Source organism: Macrobrachium nipponense, chromosome 2 (genome assembly GCF_015104395.2).
Source record: "Macrobrachium nipponense isolate FS-2020 chromosome 2, ASM1510439v2, whole genome shotgun sequence".
NCBI classification, from domain to species: Eukaryota; Metazoa; Arthropoda; class Malacostraca; order Decapoda; family Palaemonidae; genus Macrobrachium; species Macrobrachium nipponense.
In genome coordinates this window covers 114,270,366-114,298,104 of record NC_087201.1, presented here as the reverse complement: position 1 = coordinate 114,298,104, position 27,739 = coordinate 114,270,366, and the positions used below count along the sequence as shown (strand labels likewise).

Genomic DNA, 27,739 nt, shown 5'->3' with positions numbered 1-27,739 from the left:
AAGAGTGTTCTTGGATACTTCTTTCTTGGTGACCCCGGTGCTAACGAAGAGGCGTCGACACTCAGCCTGAGGTGACGAGTTCTCTTCAGATAGCGCCGTAGCGCCCTCACAGGACAAAGCAGCATCTCATCCGCATCATTATCGGTGAAGTCCAATAGGGAGGGAATCGTGAATGACTCGAACCTGTCATCAGGGACTGAGGGCGGTTCTGAGTCTTCGCAACGAAGTTCGGGACGAAATCGAGCGTCACGGATCCCCATCCCCTGGAGTGTCGTACATCATAGGAAAGACCATGAAGTTCCCCTACTCTCTTCGCCGATGCCAGGGCCAGCAAGAAGAGGGTCTTGAGGGTCAGATCCCTGTCTGACGACTCTCGGAGTGGCTCGAACGGTGTTCGAGTCAGACTCCTAAGGACGAGAGTCACGTCCCACGCAGGGGCCTGAGTTCCCATGGGTGGGCAAGACCTCTCGAAGCTCCTCATCAGCAAGGAGATCTCGAACGAGTTCGAGATGTCCAACCCCTCAGTTTCAGGACGAGCGCCAAGGCGGCTCTGTATCCTTTCACTGTGGGGGACTGATAGGAGCTTCTCTCGGCGAAGCACAAAACACGAGAAATCCGCTACCTGCTGAAGAGTGGCTCTGAGAGGAGATAGACCCCGTCGACGACACCAACCACAGAAACGACGGCCCATTCCCCCTGGTACACAGCTGCAGAGGGACTGACGGACGTTTCCAGCCATCTCTGTTGCTGCGTACGAGAAAAGCCTCTCGTTCGCAAGAGATGGTGGATAACAGCCAGCCGTGAAGACGTAGGGACTGGAACTGCTTCGGTTGGTACCGCTCGACGTGTGGCTGGGCGGCGAGAAGGTTGTGCCAAGGGGGAATCTCTCTCGGTTCTCCTGCGAGAAGAGCCAGCAGGGTCCGGATACCAAATGGCCTGTGGCCATTTGGGAGCCACCAGGATCATCCTGAGATTCGGGGTGACCAGCGCTCGACTGATCACCCTTGCGAATCAGGCTGAACGGGGGGGGAAAGGCATAGGCGAAGAGGTTGTCCCACGGGTGTTGTTGAAGAGCGTCCTCTGCAGCTGCCCATGGGTCCGGCACGGCCGAGAAGAACACCTGGAGCTTCCTGTTGTGCCGGGTGGCGAACAGATCCACGACTGGTCGCCCCCCACAGGTCGAAGAGCCTTTCCGCCACGTCCTGGTGTAGAGACCATTCGGTCCCTATCACCTGATCCCGACGGCTGAGCGTGTCTGCTACTACATTCCTCTTCCCTGGAATGTAGCGTGCCGACAGCTCTATTGCGTGTGCCTGAGCCCACTCGTGCACCTCCGCCGTGTCAACTGGTACAACGGGAGGGACACTAGGCCCCCCTGTTTGTTGACGTAAGCCACCACCGTGGTGTTGTCGCACATCACACCACTGAGTGTCCATCAACGCGGTCCTGAACTCTTGGAGAGCGAGGAACGCTGCCTTGAGTTTTCCAGTACATGATGTGAAGGTGCTTGTCGTTCTCGTCCCACACTCCTGAAGTCAGCAACTCCTCCAGGTGTGCGCCCCATCCCTTGGTCGATTTTGCGTCTGAGAACAGCTGCATGTCCGGGGGGGGAGTGCGCAGGAGGCACTCCTCTTAAGAGGTTTCCTGTCGTCGAGCCACCAGGCTAGGTCCTGCCTCACCTCCTGTCAGTGACCACTGGAAGCTTGGGGGATCCGTCGCCTGTGACCAACTCTCCTTTAGTCTCCACTGAAGAGACCGCAGGTGAAGACGCCCGTGAGGGACTAACTTCTCGAGTGACGACAGGTGTCCGATCACGACTTGCCATCGCTGAGCTGCCTGTTCCTGCCGAGACAGGAACTGGTTGGCTGCCTCCCTGAATCTGCTGATCCGCGAGTCTGCGGGGAAGACTCGCCCTGCTACCGTGTCGATCAGCATACCCAGGTACTTCATCCACTGCTTGGGCTCGAGATCGGACTTCTCGAAGTTCACAACGATCCCCAGATCGCGACAGAACTCGAGCAGCCGATCCCTGCCCTCCTGTAGCAACTGCGAGCGGGAGCTCGCCAGGACTAACCAATCGTCGAGATACCTCATCAGACGTATCCCGTGCGAATGGGCCCAAGCAGAACACCAGAGTGAACACTCCGCGTGAACACCTGTGGGGCGGTTTGAGAGACCGAAGCACGCCGCGTGAACTGGTACCCACCCGTCCCGTCGAGGAATGAAGCGGAGGTACTTTCTGGAGGACTGATGAAATGGGTATTTTGGCAAATACGCATCCTTCAAGTCCACTGAAAGCATGAAATCGTTTCTCTCCCTGATGGAGTCGAGCACTGAGCGTGCCGTCTCCATCGTGAACCGGGTCTGGCGAACAAAACCGGTTCAGGGGAGAGAGATCTATCACCGGGCGCCAGCCTCCCGTTAGACTTTTCCACCAGGAAGAGTCGACTGTAAAAGCCCGGTGACTGATCCGTAACGATCTCTACAGCTCTCTTGCTCAGCATGGTCTTGATCTCCTGTCTGAGTGCTAGTCCTTCGGTGACCCGGGGACGTACGACTGCTGTTGGACCGGGTTGGAGGTGAGGGGTGGCCGAGATTCGAAGGGTAAATAGATATCCCTCCCGAAGGACATCTACAATCCAGGTCTCGCGCCGTAGCGCTGCCAAGTTGCCCAATGGCTGGCCAGGCACCCCCCCCACTTCCGGCAGCAGGTGAGGGGGAACGCCGTCCCTAGCGTTTCCCCCTTTCTTTCGACTTCTTCCAGAGCCTCCACGGGATGAGGAGGGCTGGGAGGAGGGCTGGTTACGGCCCCCCCTTGCCAGAAGTCGAAGAAGACAGAGTCATTTCCTCGGGGCTTCGACGCAGCAACCGTCTTAGCAGCCGAGGAAGCGCTAGCCGAGCTCTTAGACTTGGCCGCAGTCCGAGGCTGCCCAGAAGCCTTCGAGACTGCCTGGTGAACCAGACGTCACTGTCATCAGTGCGCCGTCTGTCCACCGCAGCGTCCCACCATCTCTCCTGGGAAGAGAGACGTGGAACTCCGTAAAGGTCCGTTTCGAAGTCCCAATGCCGCTTCACACGCCCGGCGCCCTGGAAACCGAGTAAGGACAGCGTCCCTTCGTCGGAGAACCAGGTTGGCCCACAGGTTCACCGTCTGGTGGGCAAGGAAAGAGATGGCTCTTCCCCCAGACTGGCAAATTCTCCTGAAGGCCGAGTCATCTTCGGGAGAAATTCCCCCGGAGTTGGCTGCGACCTTAGATACTGTTGAGGGACCACAGATCTAGCCAGGAGACGGCCTGGAAAGCTGCCATGGCGGTAGAATTCCAGGCCTAGTGCCTCTTGCTGCGAGAACCACAGGTTCTCGGACAGGAGCTTGTTGCAGAAGACACACCCGGAGTCAGCCTCGCTAACTCCGGGTTCACTGTTTGGGCGGCATCGGATCTTCAGATGGCACGTAAAACCGCCGCTGTCGTATGCAGAGGTAGGTGGAAGTAGCTTGCTAGACCTGCCAGACTTCAGCGAACCGTCCTGTCCAGAGACAAGCGATTCAACTTGGTCCAGCACTGAGTCAGCCAGCTCTGACCGCAGGCAAACCCACCGTCGGTCTGGGTTCCCTCTTCGGGCCCCAGAAAAACGACTCGAGCCAGGGACGTGGGCTCGGAAGGTGGGAGCGGCGATCCTTCCCCGAGGTCGTTGTGCTGACGAATCAGCGCAATAACCTCGGCAAAGTTTCCTCTGGATCTCAGGAGTGACTGCATCCTGTGGAGTCGGACCGTCCAGTCCCTCAAACAGGAGCACCTCCCGAGACCCTCCTCCCTCAATGGAGAGAGCAGCGACAGCCCCACCCCCTCTCGGTCTCCTCCAACCACCTGTGCGTAAGACCTGCTGGGGGGGAGGTCGAGAACCGAGCCTGGTACGTACGAACGACGTGGCGGGATCCCTGAAGGGCGCACCCTTCACGATCACTCCTCAATACCTCGCCCCTCCCGGTGTAAACCCGAGAGGTTTGAAGGTATGGGAGAGGCAGACCTGACGCTCTCTCCTCGCTTCGCTGGCAGAACCAGCGGGCTTGGAGGACTGCAGGCGATCGTCAACACCGCGGTGGCGATCGAGCTGCAGACCTAGTCGAGCCTCCTCACTGTGGAGAACGGCTGGACCGAGAACAGCGTCCCCCGTCTCGTGTGTCAGAGGAGCTGGTGCTGGTTGCCGTACCCGATCGCTCTCTGTGAGAGCGACGGTCAGGCGACCGGCGGAGCTCCACTGTCACGGTGAGACCGGTGCGTGTCCTCACGGTGCGTCAGTTTTCGCTGGTACCAGCCGTGGCTGGGTGCCGGCGAACGGGGGACCTCTTCCCAGGCCCCAGGCCCGTGTGCCGGTCATGCCGTCACGTCTCCCGGGTAGCCAGCTGCTCGCCGCGAGAGCGAGAGTGCTGGTCTGGTGAGAGTCGCGTGAGCGGCTGTCACCAGTCTTCCGCTCCGTGCCGTGAACCTGACGCTGAGCGGACTCAGAGGTCTGGTTCCTGGCTGCACGGATCGCTGGTAGGCGACCGTACACTCGGTAACCTCTCGCGAACGAGCGGCCGAGACGGATCCTGCTGCTGTGGCCGAACCACCCTGACAGCAGGTGAGGAAGTGCCGGTGTTAGCCGGCACCCCTCTGGTCCCCGTATCTTCTTCCTTGCGGGAGAAGAGACGGGTTTCCTGCTCACAAGGAGCAGGGCGACCAGCGGAAGAACCCCCCGTCTCACCAGAGCGAGACGGGCCCTTAGAAGCTCCCGAAGAAGACTTCTTAGGGGGGGGGGAGGCGACCTTCTTCTTCTTAGGCGGGGAGCCTTAGAAGAAGAAGGGGAAGAGGCGGCAGACGACGACGACGAAGAAGACGATGAAGACGACGACGACACCTTCCTCCTCTTCTTCTTCTTCTTCGTCAACCTCCTCAGGGACCGACGTTCAGGTCTGTCATCCAGGACGGAGCCGGGGCTGCTGTTGCCGAAGCAACAGGGCCCGGACTTACCTGTCCGAACAGACCAGCATCGGGAGCAGGCGGCGCCAGGAAGGGAACAACATCAGCAGGTGCGGGCATCACAGGAACGGCACAGACACGGCAGGATCGGAACAGGACAGCAGCGTGGTCACGGGCAGGGTAGGCGTGGTCCAAACGGCAGGTAACGGCAGATCAGGCTGGTCGGCGAGCCAACGGCACAGACGTCATCGGTAACCGGTGGAGGTCCAGGGGCGAAGCTCTTCGGGCACATGAAGTCCGGTCGCGGCAGCACGGCAAACCCAGGTGGCGGCATCACACTCCCCCGAGTTACGGCGACTGGCCCCTGCACCGATGTTGTTGGTGTTACAGAGACCGCGTGCTGGGTGTACACCAGGTGAGGAGGTGACGCGTAGCCAGGTGTTGTCAGGGTCGTGGTGGTGGTTGTGACCGTAGCGTGCGTAACCGCCACGGAGCCAGCGAGATGATAGAGCAGCCCCGTGGACACTCGCACGCCCTGCAGTCCCAACGACGCCCACACCTGTCCGAGGTCATCCTTCACGGCAACCGCACCTGAGGAGGCAAAAGTCGGGTGATTAGGAGGATCCTCTAACCCGCTCAGCGCGAAGACGAGCGGATAGAGACCCAGAGTACAACTCTAACGTCGGGGTACCTAGCGCCCTCCCTCCCACACTCGACACATCGGGAGAGAGAAGGACCTGAGATACCCCCCCCCCCCGAATGGGGAAGGCGCGAGACGTTGGAAGTTGAGCGGGGGCGGCAGGAAAGAAGACGAAGTGTCCCGTCACCAAAGGAGTCGCGGGAGAGCTTTCCGACGACTCCTTTGCAGGCCTTCGCTTCTTCCTGCCCTCATACAATGTCCACTGCGCCTCCGACCAGTCCATACAAACATCACAGGGCTCGGCCCGGGTGCATTCGCGCCCCCGGCACCGAGCACACAAAACATGAGGGTCAATCTCGGGGAAAGATCTGAATTTCCCGCATTTGCGCCCTTCGGTACCCGGGCAAAGTCTCCTTGGGGTAGCGAGGCGAGGAGATTCCATCATAATTGAATGCAGCGTAATTAATATGATAAGAGAGAATAACTGTACTTACAAGCTCCCTCTCTTTCATACCCAATTACAAAAACAAACTAGAAAGCAAACGACAGCAGCGGGCAGAGAGCGAACACACACGTCCATTCCACTGTGAGGCCTAAAGCAAAAGTGATTTGTTTACCTCCCAGTCGCGCGCGCGCGCCTGTCGGACAAGCAGTTAACTACCGAACCCCTTGTTCGAAAGCTTACGACCTATCCAGCTGCCGCTAGTATCTTCCTATTGTAAAAGGACCGAAGGTTTGTATGCCGTGTCGGAACAAATATTTTTTTTTTCAAAAATCACAGCGCGCTTATTGTTTTCAAGATTAAGAAATTCATTTTGGCTCCCTTTTTTTTTTCATTGGCTGAAGTTTATTATGCAACCATCAAAAATGAAAAAAATAATGCGATATATGATAGCGCAAAAATGAAATTTCATATATAATTGTATTCAAATCGCGCGGTGCGCAAAACGGTTAAAGGTAACAAGTTACTTTTTTTTCGTTGTAATGTACACTAAATTGCGATCATTTTGGTATATAAACACATTGTAAAACAATAAAAGCAACAACCCAGAGAAAATATTATCACAAAACAATGCATGAATTGCGTAATGCGCGGACGTAAACAAATATTTTTTTTCAAAAATTCACCATAAATCTAAATATAGTCCTAGAGACTTCCAATTTATCTTAAAATGAAGAAAAATGATTGAATATTACTATTACGGTAAGAGTATTAGCTTACAATTGCAGTTTTCGACCACATGAAGAGTTAAAGTTGACCGAACGTCGAATTTTTTTATATATATTTTTTTATATGCATTGATTTCGGAAATTAGAAAAGCTAAAAAAAAAAACCTTCAAATATTTTCATTTTAATTTTACTACATGAAATTGCGCACATTTTCATATATAAAAAACTCTATGAAATGCCTAATATGAAATGGGGCAAATATTTCGAGAATGGGACGTATGCATTTCGGAGATTTGTGGCGGAGAATCCGCGTGCGAAGGGAAGGAAAGTTTTTTTTTTTTAAATTCACCATTAATCTAAATATTGTGCTAGAGACTTCGAATTTGTTTCAAGATGAAGATAAATGACTGAATAGTTACGTAGAACTGGTAAGAAGTTTTAGCTTACAAGTTGCGTTTTTCTACCATTTCGGTAGAGTCAAAGTGGACCGAACGTGGTTTTTTTTTTTCTATTTATCGTGATTTATATGCAATATTTTCAAAAATGAGAAAAGCTACAACGTTCAATTCTTTTTTGTTGTATTCTACATGCACTTAAAGGAGCCGCACATTTTTATATATAAAAAACTTTATGTACGGCTATTTAAAAAGGTGCAAACATTACCACAATCGCACGTATGATTTTTTCAGAAGAGTTACCGCGCGGACGTAAAGAAAAAAAATTTTTTTTTTCATAAATTCACCATAAATCGAAATATTGTGCTAGACTTCAAATTTGTTGCAAAATGAAGGTATATGATTTAATATTACTAGAATATAAGCGTTTTAGCTTACAATTGCGTTTTTTTACCATTTCGGTAGAGTCAATGTTGACCGAAGGCTGAAAATTTGTCACTTTTTCATTTTTTTTATATGAAAATATTTCAAAATTAATAAACCTACAACCATGGGTTTGTTTTTTAGTTGTATTGTTGCATGAAATTGCGCACATTTCCATATATAAAACTTTATGTAACGGCTAATTTTAAAATGGTGCAAACATTACCACAATAGCATGTATGATTTTTTTTGGAAGAGTTACCGCACGGACGTAAGGAAAAAGTTTTTTCATAAATTCACCATAAATCGAAATATTGTGCTAGAGACTTCCAATTAGTTGCACAATTAAGGTAAATTATTGAATATTACTAAATTATAAGAGTTTTAGCTTACAATTGCATTTTTCGACCATTTCGGTAGAGTCAAAGTTGACTGAAGGTTGAAATTTTGGCACTTATCGTTATTTATATGAAAATATTTCAAAACTGATAAAAGCTACAATCATGAGTATTTTTTTGTTGTATTCTACATAAAAATGCGCACATTTTCATATATAATACTCCATGCAACGGCTAATTTAAAATGGTACAAAAATTATGTCAAAGTGACGAAATAATTTCCGAGATGTGTCACAGATACTTTTTAGTGCGGCAAGAAAGAAATTCGCGCTTGCGCGCCTGCGTAACGATTGTAAACAAAACAACACCTTGATCCGTGAACTTCCAGCATCACCCAAGGCGCGTGATTCAAGAGTTTTCGGCTGGTAGGCCTAAAAGTATTTTTCTGCGAATTTTTAAAAAAACTTTTGTATGTCGACGTAAAATATGTCCAGTAGGCACCCGAGAGACAAAAAATGTCGACGTAAAATACGTCCAGTCGGCACCCGAGAGACAAAAAATGTCGACGTAAAATACGTCCAGTCGGCGTTTAAGGGTTAAAGGAATGTCAGAGGGGACGCTAGTTGTAGCAGTAGCGGGCAGTAGTTGGCCTTGGAATGGCCCCTCTTTAGAACGGGGGAAATTGAGAAAGGAGAAGACTAATTGGCAGGGGACCTCTTGTAGTGGTTTCACACGCCCCAGTTTCCATACCAACACCCTATAAAGGGTGAGCAAGCCGGGTATAATCCTGGCATAAAATCAATGCAGAATACTCACCAGTAATCCGATTCTTCGTTCTATTCTTGTTTTCTCCATTGTCCCTTGGGTAGGTGCACTCCAATATATGACCACAGTGTGGTATTTGCAGTCATACTCCCTGAACTTGCTGCAAAGTGCTCTTGCAGGTGCGACAGATGTACCGGGTGTCTCTTCTTCTGCCATTCATACGGCACACTCGGCACCATTTCTGCCTGCCCCCTTCTAGGAGCTCCAGTGTGTGATCCCCTGGCGGCAGCCGACACACAGGGTCCACTATCTGACGGGAAATTGGAATCTGAGAGAGGGCAGCATCATCAAGGGCGGCGGCAGCAGGAGCAGGACGACCAAGGTTGGCTCTCCTAACATCTGCCCTATCCTCTAGGGACAGATCTGGAGCTCAGGGCACGGGGGCAGTGTTGGAAGGCCACTCATCAGGATTGAAGTTTATGAGGGCATTCCCGGCCAGCTCGAGAAACTCCATGTGGGACAACCTCCGGGGGTCGGAATTGTACCCACAGTAGAGGATGTAGGCATTCTGGAGGGCCAACTGAAGGATGTTTTTGAGGAGCTTCTGTGTCCACCTCCTGGTTCTCCTGGATAATACTGGATGAGTTGATCAAAGAGATCAACTCCTCCCATGTGCCTGTTGTAGTGCCCAATGACGGTAGGCCGCTGGACACGAAACTCCTCATTCATAACTTGGCCCTGCCGACGTGTCTTCTGCTGCACGATTTCTTCTTGGATGGACTCATGACTCCTCGTAATCATGGGCACGAGTCAGACCCCCTTCCAACAGATGACGAAGACATCTGCCTTCCGCCGCCACTCTGTCTCTCCTCTTGCCAAATGTTGCGGCTGGCTAGCGAATCTCGAGGACATTCGGGGCGCCACGCACCAACCGAAGGGTACCACTGACATGCACACCTGCTTCATACAGTTCCTGGGCCAGGGATACCGAGTTATAATAATTATCCATAAACAGGTGCTATTCCTGGCTATGGAAACACTCCACAAGACCGAAGACAGTGTCATGCAGCGTGGAGAAGACCCTGGAATACACATAGAAGTCCACGACGTATCCAGTGTTGGACTCCGTAATAAAAAATAATTTTACACCATATTTCTTTGGCTTCTTGGGGTTGTACACTTTTATATTGAGACGTCCTTTGTATGGCATCATCCCCTCATCCAAAGAAAGGTTCTTTGCAGGAACCACAAGAAACTGGCACCGTTCACAAATGTAGTCCAACACTGGGCAGACTAAGATGAGGCGGTCGGGGTTATTCCGGGGTATGGCCCTTCGGTTGAAGGCGTTGAAATACCTGTCCAATGCCGAGAAACTATCACGGGCCATAATGCCAGGCGCATTCGGCATGCTTAAAAAAAAATTCCGCCTCCAATATTGCCTGACGTTGGCAGCAGGCATCAATCCAAAAAAAATGTGGAGCCCCAAAAAATGTGCCATGTCCATGAGGTTGCAGCCCCGCCAGCGATACGACAATGTTGTCCCCAGTTCATCACAGCAGTACCGAGCGTAGTCTGCCGTCTCTGCAACCAGGTATTCCAGCAATTCCCACGTCAGGAAGAGGTAAATGAACCCCAGTGCAGTGAGAGGCACAGGTACAGTCAGTCCAGGTGCTGCTGTGAATGGGTGCATGTTAGGTGGGGTGGGGTCCTCCTGCCACCCCTCATCACTTTCGGATGAACGGCCTACACCTAGGCTGCCACGACGTTGCGACCTTCTACAGGCCCCTGCCTGAGCACGTACTTGGGGACAACTTTGCACTCCCACACCCCACACTGGCCCATCTCCCTCGCTATCACCATCGCTCTCTGAATTGTCCCAAATAAATATGGCTCCCGTACGGACATTGGGGTCAAATATTTGTCATCATTGACATCGGGCGTGATGTCCTCGTCACTAGATGACCAACTGCCATCAAAATGAGGACTTTCGACCTGCTCTTGATTGAGCTCCAGCAAGTATTCATCTAAGTCCTTTTGTTGGAGGCCTCCCAAATGTTCACGAATGCCCCTCAGGACACCCCGGTGCTTCCTAGGGGTCGTAAAAGGCACAGGATGTGGTCCTTGGACACTTTCGGCTACACGAGGACACACAACACAGCGTTGGAAAGCTGGGCCACCTTGGGTGCTTGGTCACTCTCCAGCATCCAAGTCTAAAACTTGCCTCACACGATCACTACCAACTGGCAATACGCGCCTTTCACGCTCCCAACGACGTTGGGACATCTCTGTGAACGTCCTATTACGTCACAAATACTCTAACATTCGCAAAAGTTCTGCAAAACACGAATGTGGCAAGAGATCGCTCTCTGACGACGCGTCGCTGATGCTTGCTGGTGCGAGAAGAAAGCAATTCGCACATGTGCGCCTGGGTAACGCTTGTAAACAAAACAACAGCATGATCCGTGAACTCCCAGCATCCCTCAAGGCGTGTGATTTCAAATTTTTTGCAAACTAGACCTATAACTATTTTTCCGTGAATATTTAAAACTTTTTGTAGTCGACGTATTGTATGTCCGATAAGCACCCGTCAGACAATTTTAGTCAATGTATACATATGTCCAATAGGTGTTTAAGGGTTAACATGTGTTGTGAAAAAGGGAAGAGATGTTTTGCTGCATGCTGCTGGTAGCATTATCTTTATTATTCATCTGATTGCACTACAAAATCGTTGCCATCTTTATCAACAAAGATCGTTGGTGATTACAGGCAGTCCCCGGGTTACGACAGGGGTTCTGTTCTTGTGACGCGTTGTAACCCGAAAATCGTCACCCAGGAAATAATTTCTGATGAATATGATTGAAAAGCGCCTTAACCTCGGAATGTCGTAAGCCGAACCCGTCGTAACCCGGTGACTGCCTGTACCATATGATTTACATATTTTGATATTTCTCTTACCTCTCTCCTTCTCTTTCCTTATAAAAGGAGAGACCCACATGAGTACGTAACAGCACATGCGTATGTAGGCTTCTAGCTGTAACCCATAGGCTAGTAGGCTACATATGCTACATCTATTTTTAAGGCTAATATCGTAAAATAACTTTGAAACTGTCTTGAATTTAGTTGAAGGTGATAGTTGAAGACATATTTGGTGTCTGAATTTAAGTAGGCAGTTATAAACATTGGAATATGTAGTGGTCTTAGGTGGGTTAACTATTAACGTTGGGGGGTACCAGAATAAGACGGGTATTTACTTATCACGGGGGGTTCTGGGCCCTATCCCCCATGATTATCGAGGCCTTAATGTATACTATTTTAAAGAAAATTATAAAGTAAGAGGTTATAAAGTGATAAAGTGAAAACACATGAGTAATAAAATGATAAAAAGCAGTGTCAGAACTTCACCAAGTAGTAGGCTAAGTTGGCAACTACTAAGGGTTTCAAAGACAGTGCAAGCACGTTTTTGGGCAACTCTGTAACGAACATTCGTATCAGCACAAGATTTTTGCTAGTGTTTTACACCCAGTGCCGTAATGTATGAATATCATGAATTGCTAATTGTAAAGAAAAAAAAAGACACTTGCTCCTTTGCCAAGAGGTAGCCAGTAAATGGATACACTCTCTCTCTCTCTCTCTCTTGTGGCCCAGATGGGATTCAACCAAGAGAAATTAGAGCTAAAAGAAGAGATAGTTCCTCACCTATGTAAACTCTACAGAAAAAGTGCTGAACAAAGAAAGGCACCAAAAGGATGGAAACTAGGTAATGTGCCCCCAGTTTACAAAAAATCATCCAAAAGAATAGCCGGGAAATTATAGACCAATCTGTCTTAACGTCAGTCGTTTGCAAGATTTTTTAGTCCATAATTGCAGATCAAATTGTGGATCACACTGATAGAAACAACTTGTTGTTAAACAGCCAACAAACATGCTTGGTATTTACGACAGTAGTAGAGCAACAGATATACTCTACTTAGATTTCCATAAGGCCTTTGACAAAGTCCCACACATGAAACCGATGACAAAAGTTAGAGCTTTAGGAATTGTAGGAGAAACAGCAGATTGGGTCGAAGACTGGCTAACTTATAGAAGAGAGTTGTAATAAATGGTGAAGAATTGAATGGGCATTTGTAACAAGCGGAGTTCCCCAGGGTTCTGTCCTTGGCCCTCTCTTGTTTTCGATTTACATTAATGACACTGATATAGGCTTAACTAGCAGGACAACCAAATTTGCAGTTGACACCAAACTCGGTGTAAATGCAGCAGACCCAGATGCAGTGGAAAGTTTAAGAAATGATCTGATGAAAATAGGAGTGGTCAAAAAAAGGGCAAATGCCTTTTAATGTAGATAAGTGTAAAGTGTTACAAATAAGAACAAATAACCCCCATGCCAGCTACATGCTGCTTGTTTTCGATTTACATTAATGACACTGATATAGGCTTAACTAGCAGGACAACCAAAATTTGCAGTTGACAACCAAGCTCTGTGTAAATGCAGCAGACCCCAGATGCAGTGGAAAGTTTTTAAGAAATGATATGATGAAAATAGTGAAACGGTCAAAAAAAGGGCAAATGCCTTTTAATGTAGATAAGTGTAAAGTGTTACAAATAAGAACAAATAACCCCCATGCCAGCTACATGCTGCTTGGGAATGACATAAGTAGTGTAGAACAAGAGGAGGATCTTGGAGTCATTATTACAAAGGACTTAAAATCCACAAAACAATACAATGCATAAAAGCTGAAAAGAAGGCACAGAAACTAGTGGAATACATAAAGAGGCAGTTCAATACACCATCTTGAATATGCAGTACAGTTTTGGTCACCAATACTAAGAAAAGACATAAATAGATTAGAAGGAGTACAAGAGAGCCACAAAGTTAATTCCATCCATCAAACAAATAGGTTACCAAAGACGGCTAGAGAGCCTGAACATGTATGGCTTAGAAACACGACGATTGCAAGGACAACTAATAGAAACATTTAAAATACTGTAAGGCATAACAAAAGTAGACAGTAACCTATTTACATTAAACAAAACTTATTTTGTACAATTTCTTTTTATCTATCTATCTATCCAATAATTTACATTGTTGTATATAAATCTAATGATCCACTCGGTTGTTACCTGCCAGTTGACAGATTTATTTATGCATTGATCTGCTCATCTCTCTCTCTCTCTCTCTCTCTCTCTCTCTCTCTCTCTCTCTCTCTCTCTCTCTCTCTCAAAGTTACTTCAGTTTAAACATAGTATTTTGTACAATTTTTTTCTATGTATCTATCAAATAATAATTTACAGTGCTGTATCTATCTAACGATTTACTTGGTTGCTACCTGCCAGTTGACTGATTTATCTAAGCATTGGTCAGCTCATCTCTCTCTCTCTCTCTCTCTCTCTCTCTCTCTCTCTCTCTCTCTCTCTCTCTCTCTCTCTCTCTCTCTCTGTGGTAGTGGTACTGTAAATGGTTATTAGAGTGAGAGTTATCTGAATGTATGGTGGAGTAGTAAAACGATAGACACTATGATTGATGGTAAAGCAACTGTTATACTTGTGTTTGGTTATCTTCTTCGCAATACCCATTTAGTTTCAGGATATCAACCATATACTTGTATTATGAAGGTGAACAAGAAATGGCCACATCAGAACATAACTATCGGCAAGGTGTGAAATGTGGAGCATTGGGAACGTAGGTTTATACATTTTTGTATTGACCATGCAAAATACAGCAGCAGTGGGTCAATGTGTGTGCAGCATAGTGCGTGCCATCAAGCTCGTACTGAACAGATTTAGCCAAAAAATTACCACTCAACTGAATGACAAAATGTGAAAACCAGATTTTCCTGAAAAAAAGTAAAACTAGTTGCTTCAATATCAAAATTAAAAGTAGCTTACTGGACAACTTATGGACTCGGGTGCTTCTGAGTAGAACTGTTCCAGTGGCACAAGATCAATCTCCTGATCAGCTGACTGGAAGTCTAGACACCTACGGACTTCCTTCTTGAGATGAGCGACCTCATAGAGAAGATTTTGAAGTTGTAAAGTCACTCCATCCACACTTTGTCGAGCCTCAGAGGTTCTCTCTCGGGCATCTCTCACTCGTACCTATGAGACAAGCCAAAAAAATTACTGTATTTTTTTTTACTTATTTAAAAAACTCTTCATGGCATATTACTGTGCTTTTATTACTTATTTAAAAAACACTATTATAATGGCATACAACATATCACTTGAATAATTACCTTTAGTGTTATATTTAACAACAAAACAGACATATACCTAGCAGTATTTCTAAAATAATGGATGATTTGATTTTGAACAATTTTTAATCCAAGATGATTGTAGCTCCTCAGCTTATCAACTATTCAGACTTTGTTTTTAGTTATATTTTCATCCTTTTTTGCTAGTCTACCTATTTCAACTTTAATGCATTATGCACATAAAATAGTAAGTCAAACTGAATAAGTGTGAAGTACAGCTTAACTTAGGCTAAAAATTATATGGAATTATTGTTGGCAGTTGGATGCTCAAATGATAGCTATACTAGATTATTGTTGGCTGTTGGATGCTCAAATGATAGCTATGCTAGATTATCACTGTCACTTTACTACTATGCTGATGATAAGAGGTCAGATTCCAAGGCACCTGAAATTATTATATAATTTAGTGGTTAAACTCAACCAATGAGTCAAAATACTTGATTCTCATAGGGGTGATTTGAAGAGTTGGCCCTCGTAACAAAATGAAGTTTTTATTGTAAAACTAATATTGTAATACCTACCTGAACACCTGAACTAGCCCTGGTCACTTACCAGCCCGAACCATCATTTATTAAAAATTTACCAAATCTTTGGTTAAAATAAACGATCAGTGTTGCCAATCTCCTGGCAAACACCCTCGTTACCTAGTTACCAGCCCACCGCTAGTAGCCCTGCCTCACGGGCCGGTCACACCTGCCCTCTCACGTCAATCATAAACTCAATAACTCTGTCATGAGAGGGGAGGAGGGTGGGAATCATTCAGGTGTTCAGGTAGGTATTACAATATTAGTTTTACAATAAAAACTTCATATTGCAATACACCCCCTGAACACCTGAACTAGCCCGATTAACAACATTAATTTGAGGTGGGGAATCAAAATCTGCCCGGCCCTCCACTGTACCAGTTGTCAGTCAATATAATTGAGTTACACGAGTCAGTCTCAAGTTCATTTGTCACTCGTCCAAGCTAATCTCCCATGTGTGGCCTTCTAGGCCTCCCATGTTGGAGGGAAAAACTCCCTGCACCTCTACCCTAAGGTCAAAACTCATTGAGTGCGGGAGGGATACAAACCTGTTTCCTCTCAGCTGGCTATGTGCCTCACCTGAGTAGAGGAAAAACTGAAGACCTCCCATGTGGCTCTCCGGCCTCTCATGTATGGAGGGAATCTGAAGACCTCCCACATGGCTCTCGGCCTCTCATGTATGGAGGGAATCTGAAGACCTCCCATGTGGCTCTCGGCCTCTCATGTATGGAGGGAAACTGAAGACCTCCCATGTGGCCTTAGGCCTCTCATGTATGGAGGAGACAACCATGTCCATCGGTGCGCTCTGTCGACGGTGTCGTCGATCGTAGTGATGTCCTCTCTTGTAGTGTTGACCTGCCTGTCTGTACTCTGCCTGGTTGGCACTTGAAAGAATACCCTCAGATAGACCTAGGGACATGTTCTTTCCTATCTGTCCTAATACTTAAAATCCTCTTGTGATATATCATATCATGAATACCTTATACATATTCCTAATAGTCGCTCCCTACTCTAATACTAACTCAGACAGCAAGATTGTTGGGTTTAAAAATAGAATTTAGGCCAAAGGCCAGAGTATTGGACCTATGAGGTCAGTCAGCGCTGAAGGGAAATTGACAAAGTTTGAAAAGGTGTGAAAGGAAGAAAAAACCTCTGTTGCACAATGAGTCCAGTGTTAGGAGAGCGTGGAAAATAGGATATGAGAGAATATGAAATCAGAAAAGTAAGAGAGAGAGAGAGAGAGAGAGAGAGGAGAGAGAGAGAGAGAGAGAGAGAGAGAAACACAATCGTCTAGGATAGAGAATATAAAATCAGGGAAAAGAGAGAAGAGAGAGAGAGCGAGAGAGAGATAGAGAGAGAAGAGAGAGAGAGAGAGAGCAGCAGCGAGAGAGAGAGAAGAGAAGAGAGGAGAGAGAGAGAGAAATACGATCGTCTAACATCTCCACCTCCGCAAAATTGCACCCCCGTCTAAGTTAAAAGGGTATTATCTTAACGATAATATACTCGTATAACTCCGTACAGCTATGAACAACCGAACGAGAACTTGTTGCTAATGCGATCGACTCCTATAACAACATCACTTTATTGTATTGATCAGCGTGTGACAGTAATCGAATCCGATAGCAAACATCCTTAATAAGTATTCATCCGCGTAATTACTGTATTCATGTTATAATGCAGCTGAAGCTAATAAGGCAAAAATTACGTGCATCAGCAACCTGGACAGAAGTCCCGAGCTTTTGTATGAATTCCAACGCAGCCGTGGTAAAAGAAACTAATAGCATGAAAGAGCTCATTACTGTTGTTTTCACACAGACAAAGGATTAATAACGTATATAAAGTGTAAGGTTCGTAATACCTATGAAAACGAGTGAAAAACCGAACGGAATCCTAAATTTAACGCCATCTAACCCGAGGGAAAAAACTAGCTTCCAATGAGAACGTATCCATCAATTTTGTCTTAAATTACAACGTAAGACGAACAGAATGACTTCGTTCCATAAGTTAAGTATCCAGATATTCATTAATATGCTAACTAAGGACACATTAGCCGAGACCAAGTGATATGGTTGAATCTGGAGCCAAAGGAAAAAAAAAAAAAAAAAAAGACTAGCCGGCATCCTTGTCTGTCTAAACCACACCTCCTTACAATAGTGCTGTTTGACGACAAGCTAGTGTAATTGTAATTTAATTGAAAAGTAATAAAATAATATTTAAAGGTAATTAAATTAACTTTATTAGGCCTAATATTAATTTCAGTTGTCATTGTAATTTGATAATATGACTGGTAATAATTTGTAACTGTAATTGACATAAGCGCAATGTAAATACTGACGGCAATAGTCTGTTAAACGTATGAAGACGTCATACATACAAATTCCTTATATCTGACATCTGATTATATGCCCCAAGATAGAAACCTCATTGACTATGTTAAATGTCAACATAGTTGAACACACGTCTCCTTCAAGACGTTTGTACAAACTTGGCATAAGTGAGTGTTGTTACGTTAGTCATTTTAGGCAAAATCGGGAGAGAATGAGATGGATACGGCGACGCAAACCCGTATTCGTCATCCGCTGATTCCAGCGTGAATGACTGCCGAGTTAGTGTTTATACTACGCTAATATGATGATACACATAATACAATTATAATGCTTTAGTCGGACAGAATCCGATCTTCATTCTGTTCGATTACATTCATATTAATTATCCTCAGATCGGATTCTCGTTCGTTTTCAATTACACTTGTACTGAATTATCCGAAGTCAAGAATGCCTTGAGCCTACAGCGTTAGCCAATATAAAAATAACTACCGATATGTTGTACAGCGAATACTTTAGGTTAGGCTAGGCTACTGAATATGCATACGATATATCATCGTGAACACTAGGCTAACCGTAGTTAATTTTATTCGATTTCTCTCCATACTGAATATCGTGAGTCAATATGCATTGAACGGAGAATTAGTTGATATTAACAATTATCGTATCGTATACGTAGAGGAAAGAAACTTAAAGACGAAGGAGCATATCTGAAAGACCAACCATGGCCTAAAAGCTTCTGATGCAAGGAACTCGAAGCAGGAAAAAAGCCTAAAGATGCTCTAAGGACACTGTGCCTCTAAAAACTACTACTTTTAATAGAAAACCGACCCGAAGAAGCCTGCACTTCTCTTCCTAAACTAAACACTATGTAGCCTATTATCCCTACTCGTCTATACCTGACCTAAGTTTTATCATCCTGAGAACTTACACATCGAGGGAAGGGGAATCTGCTGCCAACACTGCCTGCTCCGCGCCAGGGGGGACGGCGGATCCTGCCCTGTGGGCTTGCGGATCCCCATAACCCCCAGCACCGGTTAGGGCTGATTCTGGAACAGGCAGGGGAGCTGGAAAAGAACGATTAGTAATTTCAGTATCCCTATTGCTCGATCTATCCTCACATAATCTTTACATAAAATCGGTAACAGAGATGTCATACTCGATGTCAGCCTACTCTCAAGTCTCTTAAAGAGCACTGTCTCTAAGTCTTTATCTTGATCTACGTTAGTCTCTTCCTGCCTACACTTACTTCTTAATACGAGAACCTTTCCTATGTTTGAGATACCCTAACATCTGGTCCAAAGACCACTCCTGACATTCCAAACATCTGTCTTTACATTATATTGAACAGCCTACAATTTACGCATAAGGAATGACTATCGTGTCATTTAGGGTACTCATCCTTTTCTTGCATTGTTGGCAAAGACGATACGTTGTTGAACTTCCGCTCGTCGTTTTCTGTGATGTCGTGGCCAAGGATGCAGTAGTCGTTCGTCTGTAGCCTGTGTGTTTTTTCTTCCTTTGCAGAATCAATGTCTAATGACAAGTATTAAGAGCAATCCAACCGTAATCCAAAGGGATGCGTAATTCGTCACCAAAATCAATCAAATCAAAGGTGCAAATGAAGGCCGGGCAAGACCAAAAAAGGAGTTCGCTGTGGATACATCTGTACTCCACCGCGAACGATAAGTGATTGACGTGAGAGGGCAGGTGTGACCGGCCCGTGAGGCAGGGCTACTAGCGGTGGGCTGGTAACTAGGTAACGAGGGTGTTTGCCAGGAGATTGGCAACACTGATCGTTTATTTTAACCAAAGATTTGGTAAATTTTTAATAAATGATGGTTCGGGCTGGTAAGTGACCAGGGCTAGTTCAGGTGTTCAGGGGGGTGTATTGCAATAATTTCAATTTTGTCTTTTAACTTGCATGTCTGAAAATCTGATAAATGGATGAACTGAAAATAATGTAGACTTTGGCAAAATTTCCTCAACAATTTTCTCAATTTTGCATTAGTACCTCCATACAAGGATTTAATCATGTGGACTATTCAAATGAGCATTACCAGTTCAAAGAAATAAAACTACTTCTGCATGGTAGTTCTTTTGGTTTGAAAAGTGACATAATTCAATCATGGATTTGACCTGTTTTATTATTATTACACTCATTATTCCATTATATTCTAGAGGAAACCTGATCCTTATGTTTAATTATGTGCTGACTAGCCCTAATTCAACAGCAAGGAGGGTCATTACGTATTTAAGAAACTGTCTCTAATGAAACAATTTTTCAGTAGATGAATCATTTGTTTGGATATCAATTGCACTTTGCTTAGTTATTAGGTTGTGGTGTAAATGAAGTGGGGCTCACTGCTTTCACCTTCCATGTGGAGATATCTAGAAGCACCAGTGTTGGTTCTTAGTCCTTCATTATGAATGGACTAGCTTTCTCATGATAGTCATGTGCTGATCCATTCATCTGATTTCCCTAATACAGTAGTACCTCGAGATACGAAATTAATCAATGGAAGAAAAGGAAGGTGACAGGGTGTCAACAAAAGACGAAGCAGAAGGAAAAATTCTAGAAGAGGGGGAAGCTGCATTGTCCACTTGGGGGAGGCATGAATCCTTCTTCAAGTAGCCATCTAATAGGCCTCCTTCATCTTATAGAAACTCTTCCACTGTGACACAGACCAGGCATTATATTACAAAAATTGGAACAGCACCTACTGCAAGTGGAATGGGGATCAGTCAAATAAAAAGCCAAAAAACCCAAACAGGGAAAACCTTGGACTCTCAGATACACATGCTGACGGGTCCATGACTTCTTGGCTGAATCCATAATAACAAACAGCAGGCACACAGTCAAAAGCACAAAGAAATCACGGGCTAAATAAAGAAACTGGCTTGGGAAGGAGCACAAATGCGAGCAGCCTCACTCCAAAGCAGGTGAAGAAAGACTAGTGCATCATAGGTTTCAAAGCATGGTCAGTATGAACAAACAATCACTATTCCAATTATGTGAATTCCAGACGGAATAATACATGCCGAATACTACTATGTTGAAATACTTCACCAAAGTGAAAATACCCAGCAAAATCCAAAACTCAGCGGCAATCTTAACATAGCGTTGGTCTCTGGGCTATAGTTGTACCTCTTTTACCCCAAAAGTGGGAAGGGCTATTCACCTACGTAAACAATAGATTATTGCTACCGCTAATTTTCAATATTTAAGCTGCCATCAAGTAGAAACTCTTAGCTAAGTAATTACTGGGGAAGTTACTTACATAAATACAAACTTTCCAGTTTAGACATGTATATAATGTTAAACCTAAGAACTTAACTGATTTAACTAATAGGCATCCAACAGGCTTTAGGATAACCAAATAATCGAAGGGGGAATTAGATCTATTTGTTTTTAGTAATGAGAATTTATCCAGAATGAATATTTCAAGTAGTTTTGATGAATTTGCATGATTCCTATACGCTGTCACATATTCAAAACTACATAAAAGTAATGGAAACTGAATTAATACTGAGACTATGATGAATTTTCCTGGTATCAAACACTTACCTACTTTCAGCAGCTTCTAGCTATGAACTGCAATCATACCACCACTATGTTGTAGATATTTTTAAAATGATAAAAAGTAAGGAAACTCAAAACTTTTTGAAAATGAAAAAAAAAATGTATATATATATATGTAATTATCTTTTAATGATTTTGAAAGTAGGTTTCAAGAACTTTCTTTTTCAACAATGTAGAAGTAAAATTACAATTTAGTTTTAACCTTTACGGGGAAGGGTGGTATGCAAAAGTCATCCAGCTGCAATGTATGGACATAAAACAACCCAGTAAGAAATTCCATTTTAACTCACCTTTTGCACTCTACTCAAACGTCGAAGTGACAACATAAGCATCAAAACCTGAATACGCCGTTCATCAACTTCATTTGCATACTGAAAGAACAAAACCAGAATAAAGTAAAACATCAAACTTTGGATCTAATACACAGCATGACATCTACAAACAATGACCACATGTGACAAAATAGGAATCTTTATCAAATTAATTTTTTAAATATTCACCTCTCCATTACAATAGATATAGAGTACTTTACCAGTGGGATGGCAAAAGGATAAATAAAAAATTTATCTGAATTGTTTTTCTTAAATTATCAGCTGAAAACACTTATGGGGAGTGTTAACAGACTATAAACCCCAGAGGAAAACGCAAAGGAAAACCAGTCTGTAGAGAGACGAGTTATAAGGAAAAATGATAAATATGAGACTAGAAAAACTGACAAACTTGATATTCAGAAAATGTCAGCAGACAGCAGGAATGAATTTGCGTAAATATTTAGATAACAAGATTCCACAAATACACACTGCAAACTATTCCACACTTTGATTGTAGCACATGCGTTTGTTTACTTGCTGTTTACGTTGTTTTTATAACTTCCTAGTGACCTTATAGCAATGCCGAAGTTACCTAAGATCAAGAAGGCTACTAAGCAACTAGTGCTAGCAAAATTAGCGAAGGCCAGGAGTGTGCTGAAAGAAAAACACAAAAATTCATTGTTATCAGCTCCCTCATTGTCTCATGTCACGCCGTCAACATCATTGTCTCGTGTCACGCTTAGGGTATTAATACCACTTTTAGGGGGAGGACCAGGATCCTTGATGTAGAAAATCTTTGGGAGCTCATAACTCAAAAACATACTTATTCGCATGTTGGTAGCCATTAGTCGGTTATTAATTATCCAATTTTAGAGAGAAAGATACCATTGGAAAGAGGTATAAAAATCCAATAATTCCTTGTGGGCCAATTTTTTCTTTTTCTTTCTTTCTTTTTTTTACAATTTTTTTGAGTGCCTAGACAAGAAAAATAAAAAAAATTCATAAAAAAAAAATCAAAAATCAAAATTCTGTTCTCACTGAATTATTCTGTATATAAAGTAGTTTTTATAGTATGATTTTCAATACAACTGATGTCATATTAGCGGAGAAATCGCTACCTAAGTTTTTGCTCAAATGACTTGAAATTTTTGTATGATAAAGGTATTATATATATTTAAAACATATATGGAAATTATGTATTTTGTATAATAAACAAAAAAAATACACAACATAGCGGATGGTCCCCTTGTGTGTACGTATGTACAAGTTTTCTGCCGTTTGTCCTCCTCCTGTCGCTACTTTCGGAGATAGCCTCACTTTTGACTACATACATACACATGTACGTACAGTATTTCTTGTATACCATGTACACTAATACACTTTATTTACAGGTACTATGTAGTACATATTAGCAGTACGTATTAAGTTAGGTACTGAATGGTCCAAATTGTTGTAGTATTTCATTGTTTATTGGTCAATTTAGCTTTATTATAAAATGTACTGGGGTGTTTTTGTACGGCTTGGAACAAATTAGGCAATTTACAGGTAAAATGCGGTTCAAGATACGAAAAGCTCAGGTTACGAAGGCCGCCTTGGAACGGATTAATTTCGAATCCTGAGGTACCACTGTACTGGCATCTAGGCCTGAAACATTCATAATGTATGAATATATCAGCCTTTCATATATTCAGACATGCATTTAAACATAACGTAAATGTATGCATAACTCGAAAATAATAATTTTATATCAACAAGTCTTTTTCACTTAAGTATCAAAGCCAATCAGACTCTAGTAATGTAAAAACACTGCTTTTGTTCTCCAATTAGTGATAACCGGATAAAACAAATATTTACAAAAATTTGAAATAGCATTTCATGTATTCAAATGTATTATATACTAACGTACTCTTCTAAATATATATACATATATACATAACTAAATCACGAAAGTTTAGAACGTGATAAATGCATAAATCAAGGTATAAGCCACTAAGGAAAGATAAACAATGGAGTATCTGCAAGATCTTTTGACTCAACGTCCTTTACTTAGCAGACAGACTGACATTAATGAGAAACTGAGAGGACAAGGAAGGGTCAAGTAAGTGACAGACAGGGATTATGAGATTAGTACCTAGAATCCAACACACCTGGAGAATGTGTAACCTTCCTAAACAAGCATAAACATGGGTACAATTTAAGAAACAAAAAGACACAGGGACAAGACAATTAAAGGATTATACAGGGCGGCAGCTGACCACATTCAGATCTTTGGTAAACAAAAACTTATTCACAAAACATTAAACATACATATACAAAGAAAATATCTATAAGGCAACTAATTTGTATTTAAGTCTGTAAATGTATTTTGGAGGTCATTCTTAAACATGTTACAAATACAAGGGTCTAAATGAAACAGGACACAACTAAAATCAAAATTACCATGGAAAGTAAGTTGTATAATGGCAGATTCTAAAAGATTTTGTAATAAGACATCTTTTGATCTTACGATTACTGAACTACCAAACCAATTTATCTGGTGGCTGTTTTCACTTAAATGAATGAATATTGCATTAGATGTTTGCCCAGTTTTGACAGAATATTTATGCTGTTTTAATCTTGCTTCTAAGCCCTTGCTCAACTGTCCTAGATAAAAGGTATGACAGCACGAGATACCGCTGCTACGTAGATGGCATAGTGGCGAAAATTAAGATAAGCACAGAAGAAAAAGTAAATACAGTCATACCCCTACATACGAAAGTCCCTACGAACAAAAAATCCAGGTTACGAAGGAAAAGATGAAGATTTTTTGCTTCTGTGTACAAAAATAATTCAGGCTGAGAAAAGGGTGTATGTACTGTAAAGCCCGAGATTCGCCGGGCCGCTGAGAACAATTTTAAAACTTGCGCACTGCCAACTCACTAGACTGCCCACCATCCTCCCGCTCTCCCATTGGTTTTCCCGTAGTTGAGTGGCAAGCAACGATATGAGTTACATTGCTTCACAGCGACCTTTATCATTTGTTAACCTTTTAGAAATATTAATAGAAGTAGTGTAATTACAGTAGTAATAACATTTAGGAAAACATTAATTTTCAATTTGAACTTTATTATTGTTTTGGTAGAACGTAATCAACTTCTCTGAACACTGCAGTCATACAAACGATAATTGTCATACATTATCGTATTGTTGTTTGCGATCGGCGACGAAGCACAAACGTAATAAAACCATTTTTACCTTATATATTATTGTCATCTATTTATAATAAAATGCATATCTTATATATTATTGGCTTATCTTCATACTAAAAAGCCTCTTCAAGGAATAATTCCTTGGGGAATGCATTTTTCAAAAGACAAAAATACACTTTACAAGTTTACAGTATGCACTGATTACTTTATTTTGATGTGATTACATTAATATTACAGTATGGTACTGTAAGCAGTACAGTAACTATTTTTTATCATAAATGTATATTCATTCACGAAAAAAAATAAGTATGATCACCGTGACGTCACCAAACCTACAGTCTCATTCGTACATACTATTTTTACATAATGTGAGTGGTTACACCGTTCTACAAACTACGATGTATTTTACCTAAGTATCCTCTAAACTCTATCACAAAATCACTTTACTTACTTTTTTTGGAGCCCAAATACTATATCCCGGAAAATTAACGAAATAGCGAATTTTATCATAGAGCAAGATTCACTAATTACTGTTTTCTTCTTCTTTTCATGACTAAATGCATTTTTAGGATAAACACATTAACAAATTTTCAAATACTATGAATGTAAATAGCAAAATATCTCTCTCTCTCTCTCTCATCACTTACAGAAAAAACTATAATACTGATCTATTATGGTCGTAATAAAAGAAAAAGATGGTCCCCGACATTTGTAGGTACAAATGTGTTGCCATATTTTTATTCTTTCTGTGATTTACGAAACTGTGCTTCAATACAACTTTTATAGTTGACTCAATGATTATCACATATTATAATAGTATACAAGAGAATATCTTATCACTATCGATGTTTCATTTCTTATCACCATAAAAATATTTAAAATAAAAATTTCATTGTTATTCTCGAGCTAAGCTAGTCAAGTTACTCTCGTCCTAAGCTGCCCTCTCAAGCTATTCAACAATTACTCTCCTCCTAAGCTTCTCTCTCTCTCTCTCTCTCTCTCTCTCTCTCTCTCTCTCTCTCTCTCTCTCTCTCTCTCTCTCTCTCTCTCTCTCTCTCTCTCTCTTAATGAAATATGAATTACTGTATCATAATATCATAAACTATTACATACAAAGTTAAAAATAATAATAATTCCATTAATAAATTAGTTTCTTTTAGCAACAATTGTTTTCCAAAATAATTCTTTAGGTAATAAACGTCCATCAGCTGATTCTAAACGTAAACAAAAGACAAAAATGATATTGTTATGGTACAATAAAGTTTTGTACATACTTACCTGGCAGATATATACTTAGCTATAGACTCAGTCGTTCCCGACAGAAATTCAAATTTCGCAGCACACACTATAGGTAGGTCAGGTGATCTACCGCCCTGCCGCTGGGTGGCAGGACTAGGAACCATTCCCGTTTTCTAATCAGATTTTCTCTTCCACCTGTCTCCTGAGGGGAGGCTGGGTGGGCCATTTAATTGTATATATCTGCCAGGTAAGTATGTACAAAACTTTATTGTATCATAACAATATCATTTTTGTACATTCAACTTCCCTGTCAGATATATACTTAGCTGATTGGCACCCTTGGTGGTGGGTAAGAGACAGCTAACTACTGAAATAGACAGGAAAACAACATACGTTGTAGGTAAACATGATATTGTAATGATACAATAAAGTTTGTTCATACTTACCTGGCAGATATATATATAGCTGTATTCTCTGAAGACCGACGGAATTTCAAAAACTTCCGGCACACGCAGTGGTCGGCCAGGTGGTTAGTACCCATTCCCGCCGCTGGGAGGCGGGTATCAGGAACCATTCCCATTTTCTATTCAGATTTTCTATTCCCACTGTCTCCTGAGGGGAGTTGGGTGGGTACTTTGAATATATATATCTGCCAGGTGGGTACTTTGAATATATATATCTGCCAGGTAAGTATGAACAAACTTTATTGTATCATTACAATATCATTTTGTTCATGAAACTTACCTGTCAGATATATATAGCTGATTCCCACCTTTGGAGGTAGGGAGAGGCAGAATAGGATTTTAGGAAACATATACATGCAGATGATTGACATCTTGGTTCCTTACCTGTTAGCATAGCTGACTTCGTGATTACTGTCACCCAAGTCGGCTTTTGCTTTACTAGTCTCCAGCAAGGTAGTGACCTGTATAGCTGGTGAGTTCTAGATGATCTGTCAACGGGAGCGTGACCACAATGTGACTAGACCATATTGACCATACTATGAGGGCTAGGAAGTAATATATATCACCACCTGACCAACCTAGCCAAAGTTAAGGATGTTTAACTAAAGCTTACGAATTGAGAAGTCCGCCACTGGCGGCGACCCAACAACTATAATTAACAGCTCTTCCTAACCATTTTCTACAGGATAGGATGAGTGGTACTTCTTGCCCTCAAGATTGTGTCTGCAGACACATATGGCCCTAGCGAGCAGCAGATCTCATATGCCGTCTTCACATCCCGCAGGGAGTGTGAAGCGAACACAAGAGTTGCTTCGCTAAAACGCGGTACTCAGGATGTTACTGAGTGCCATGCTCTGTTGAAATGCTTCCGAGGCCGCGCCCTCACCTCGTGAGCATTAAGATCAAAAGATTTCAAATCTGTGTCCAAAAACAACGAATGAGTCTTTTTGAAAGAACTCCTTAACAATAAAGCCAGGGTGTTCTTTGACATGGGCAAGTCTGGTCTTTTACGGAACACTGCAAATTGTCCGAAGGACCGCGACTTTCTTTAGTTTTATGTAGATAAAACTTGAGAGACCCGACAGGGCACAGGACTCTCTCTGGCACTTGCCCAATAATTTGTGTCATCCCCTTGATTTCCAAGCTCCTGGGCCAAGGGTTAGAC

At 43.3% G+C, this 27,739-nt stretch overlaps 1 protein-coding gene across 1 annotated transcript in view; it reads right to left on the bottom strand.

The window, feature by feature from the left end:
• The window catches only part of LOC135220919 (THO complex subunit 5 homolog B-like), a 255,615-nt gene that overhangs the window by 210,499 nt on the left and 17,377 nt on the right, over positions 1 to 27,739 (bottom strand). The window contains exons 3-4 of the mRNA XM_064258553.1: positions 21,663 to 21,743; positions 14,577 to 14,786 (exon numbers count right to left, since the gene is read on the bottom strand). Of these exons, the coding sequence (XP_064114623.1) occupies positions 14,577 to 14,786; positions 21,663 to 21,743 (291 nt within the window). The remainder of the gene's footprint in view (positions 1 to 14,576; positions 14,787 to 21,662; positions 21,744 to 27,739) is intronic.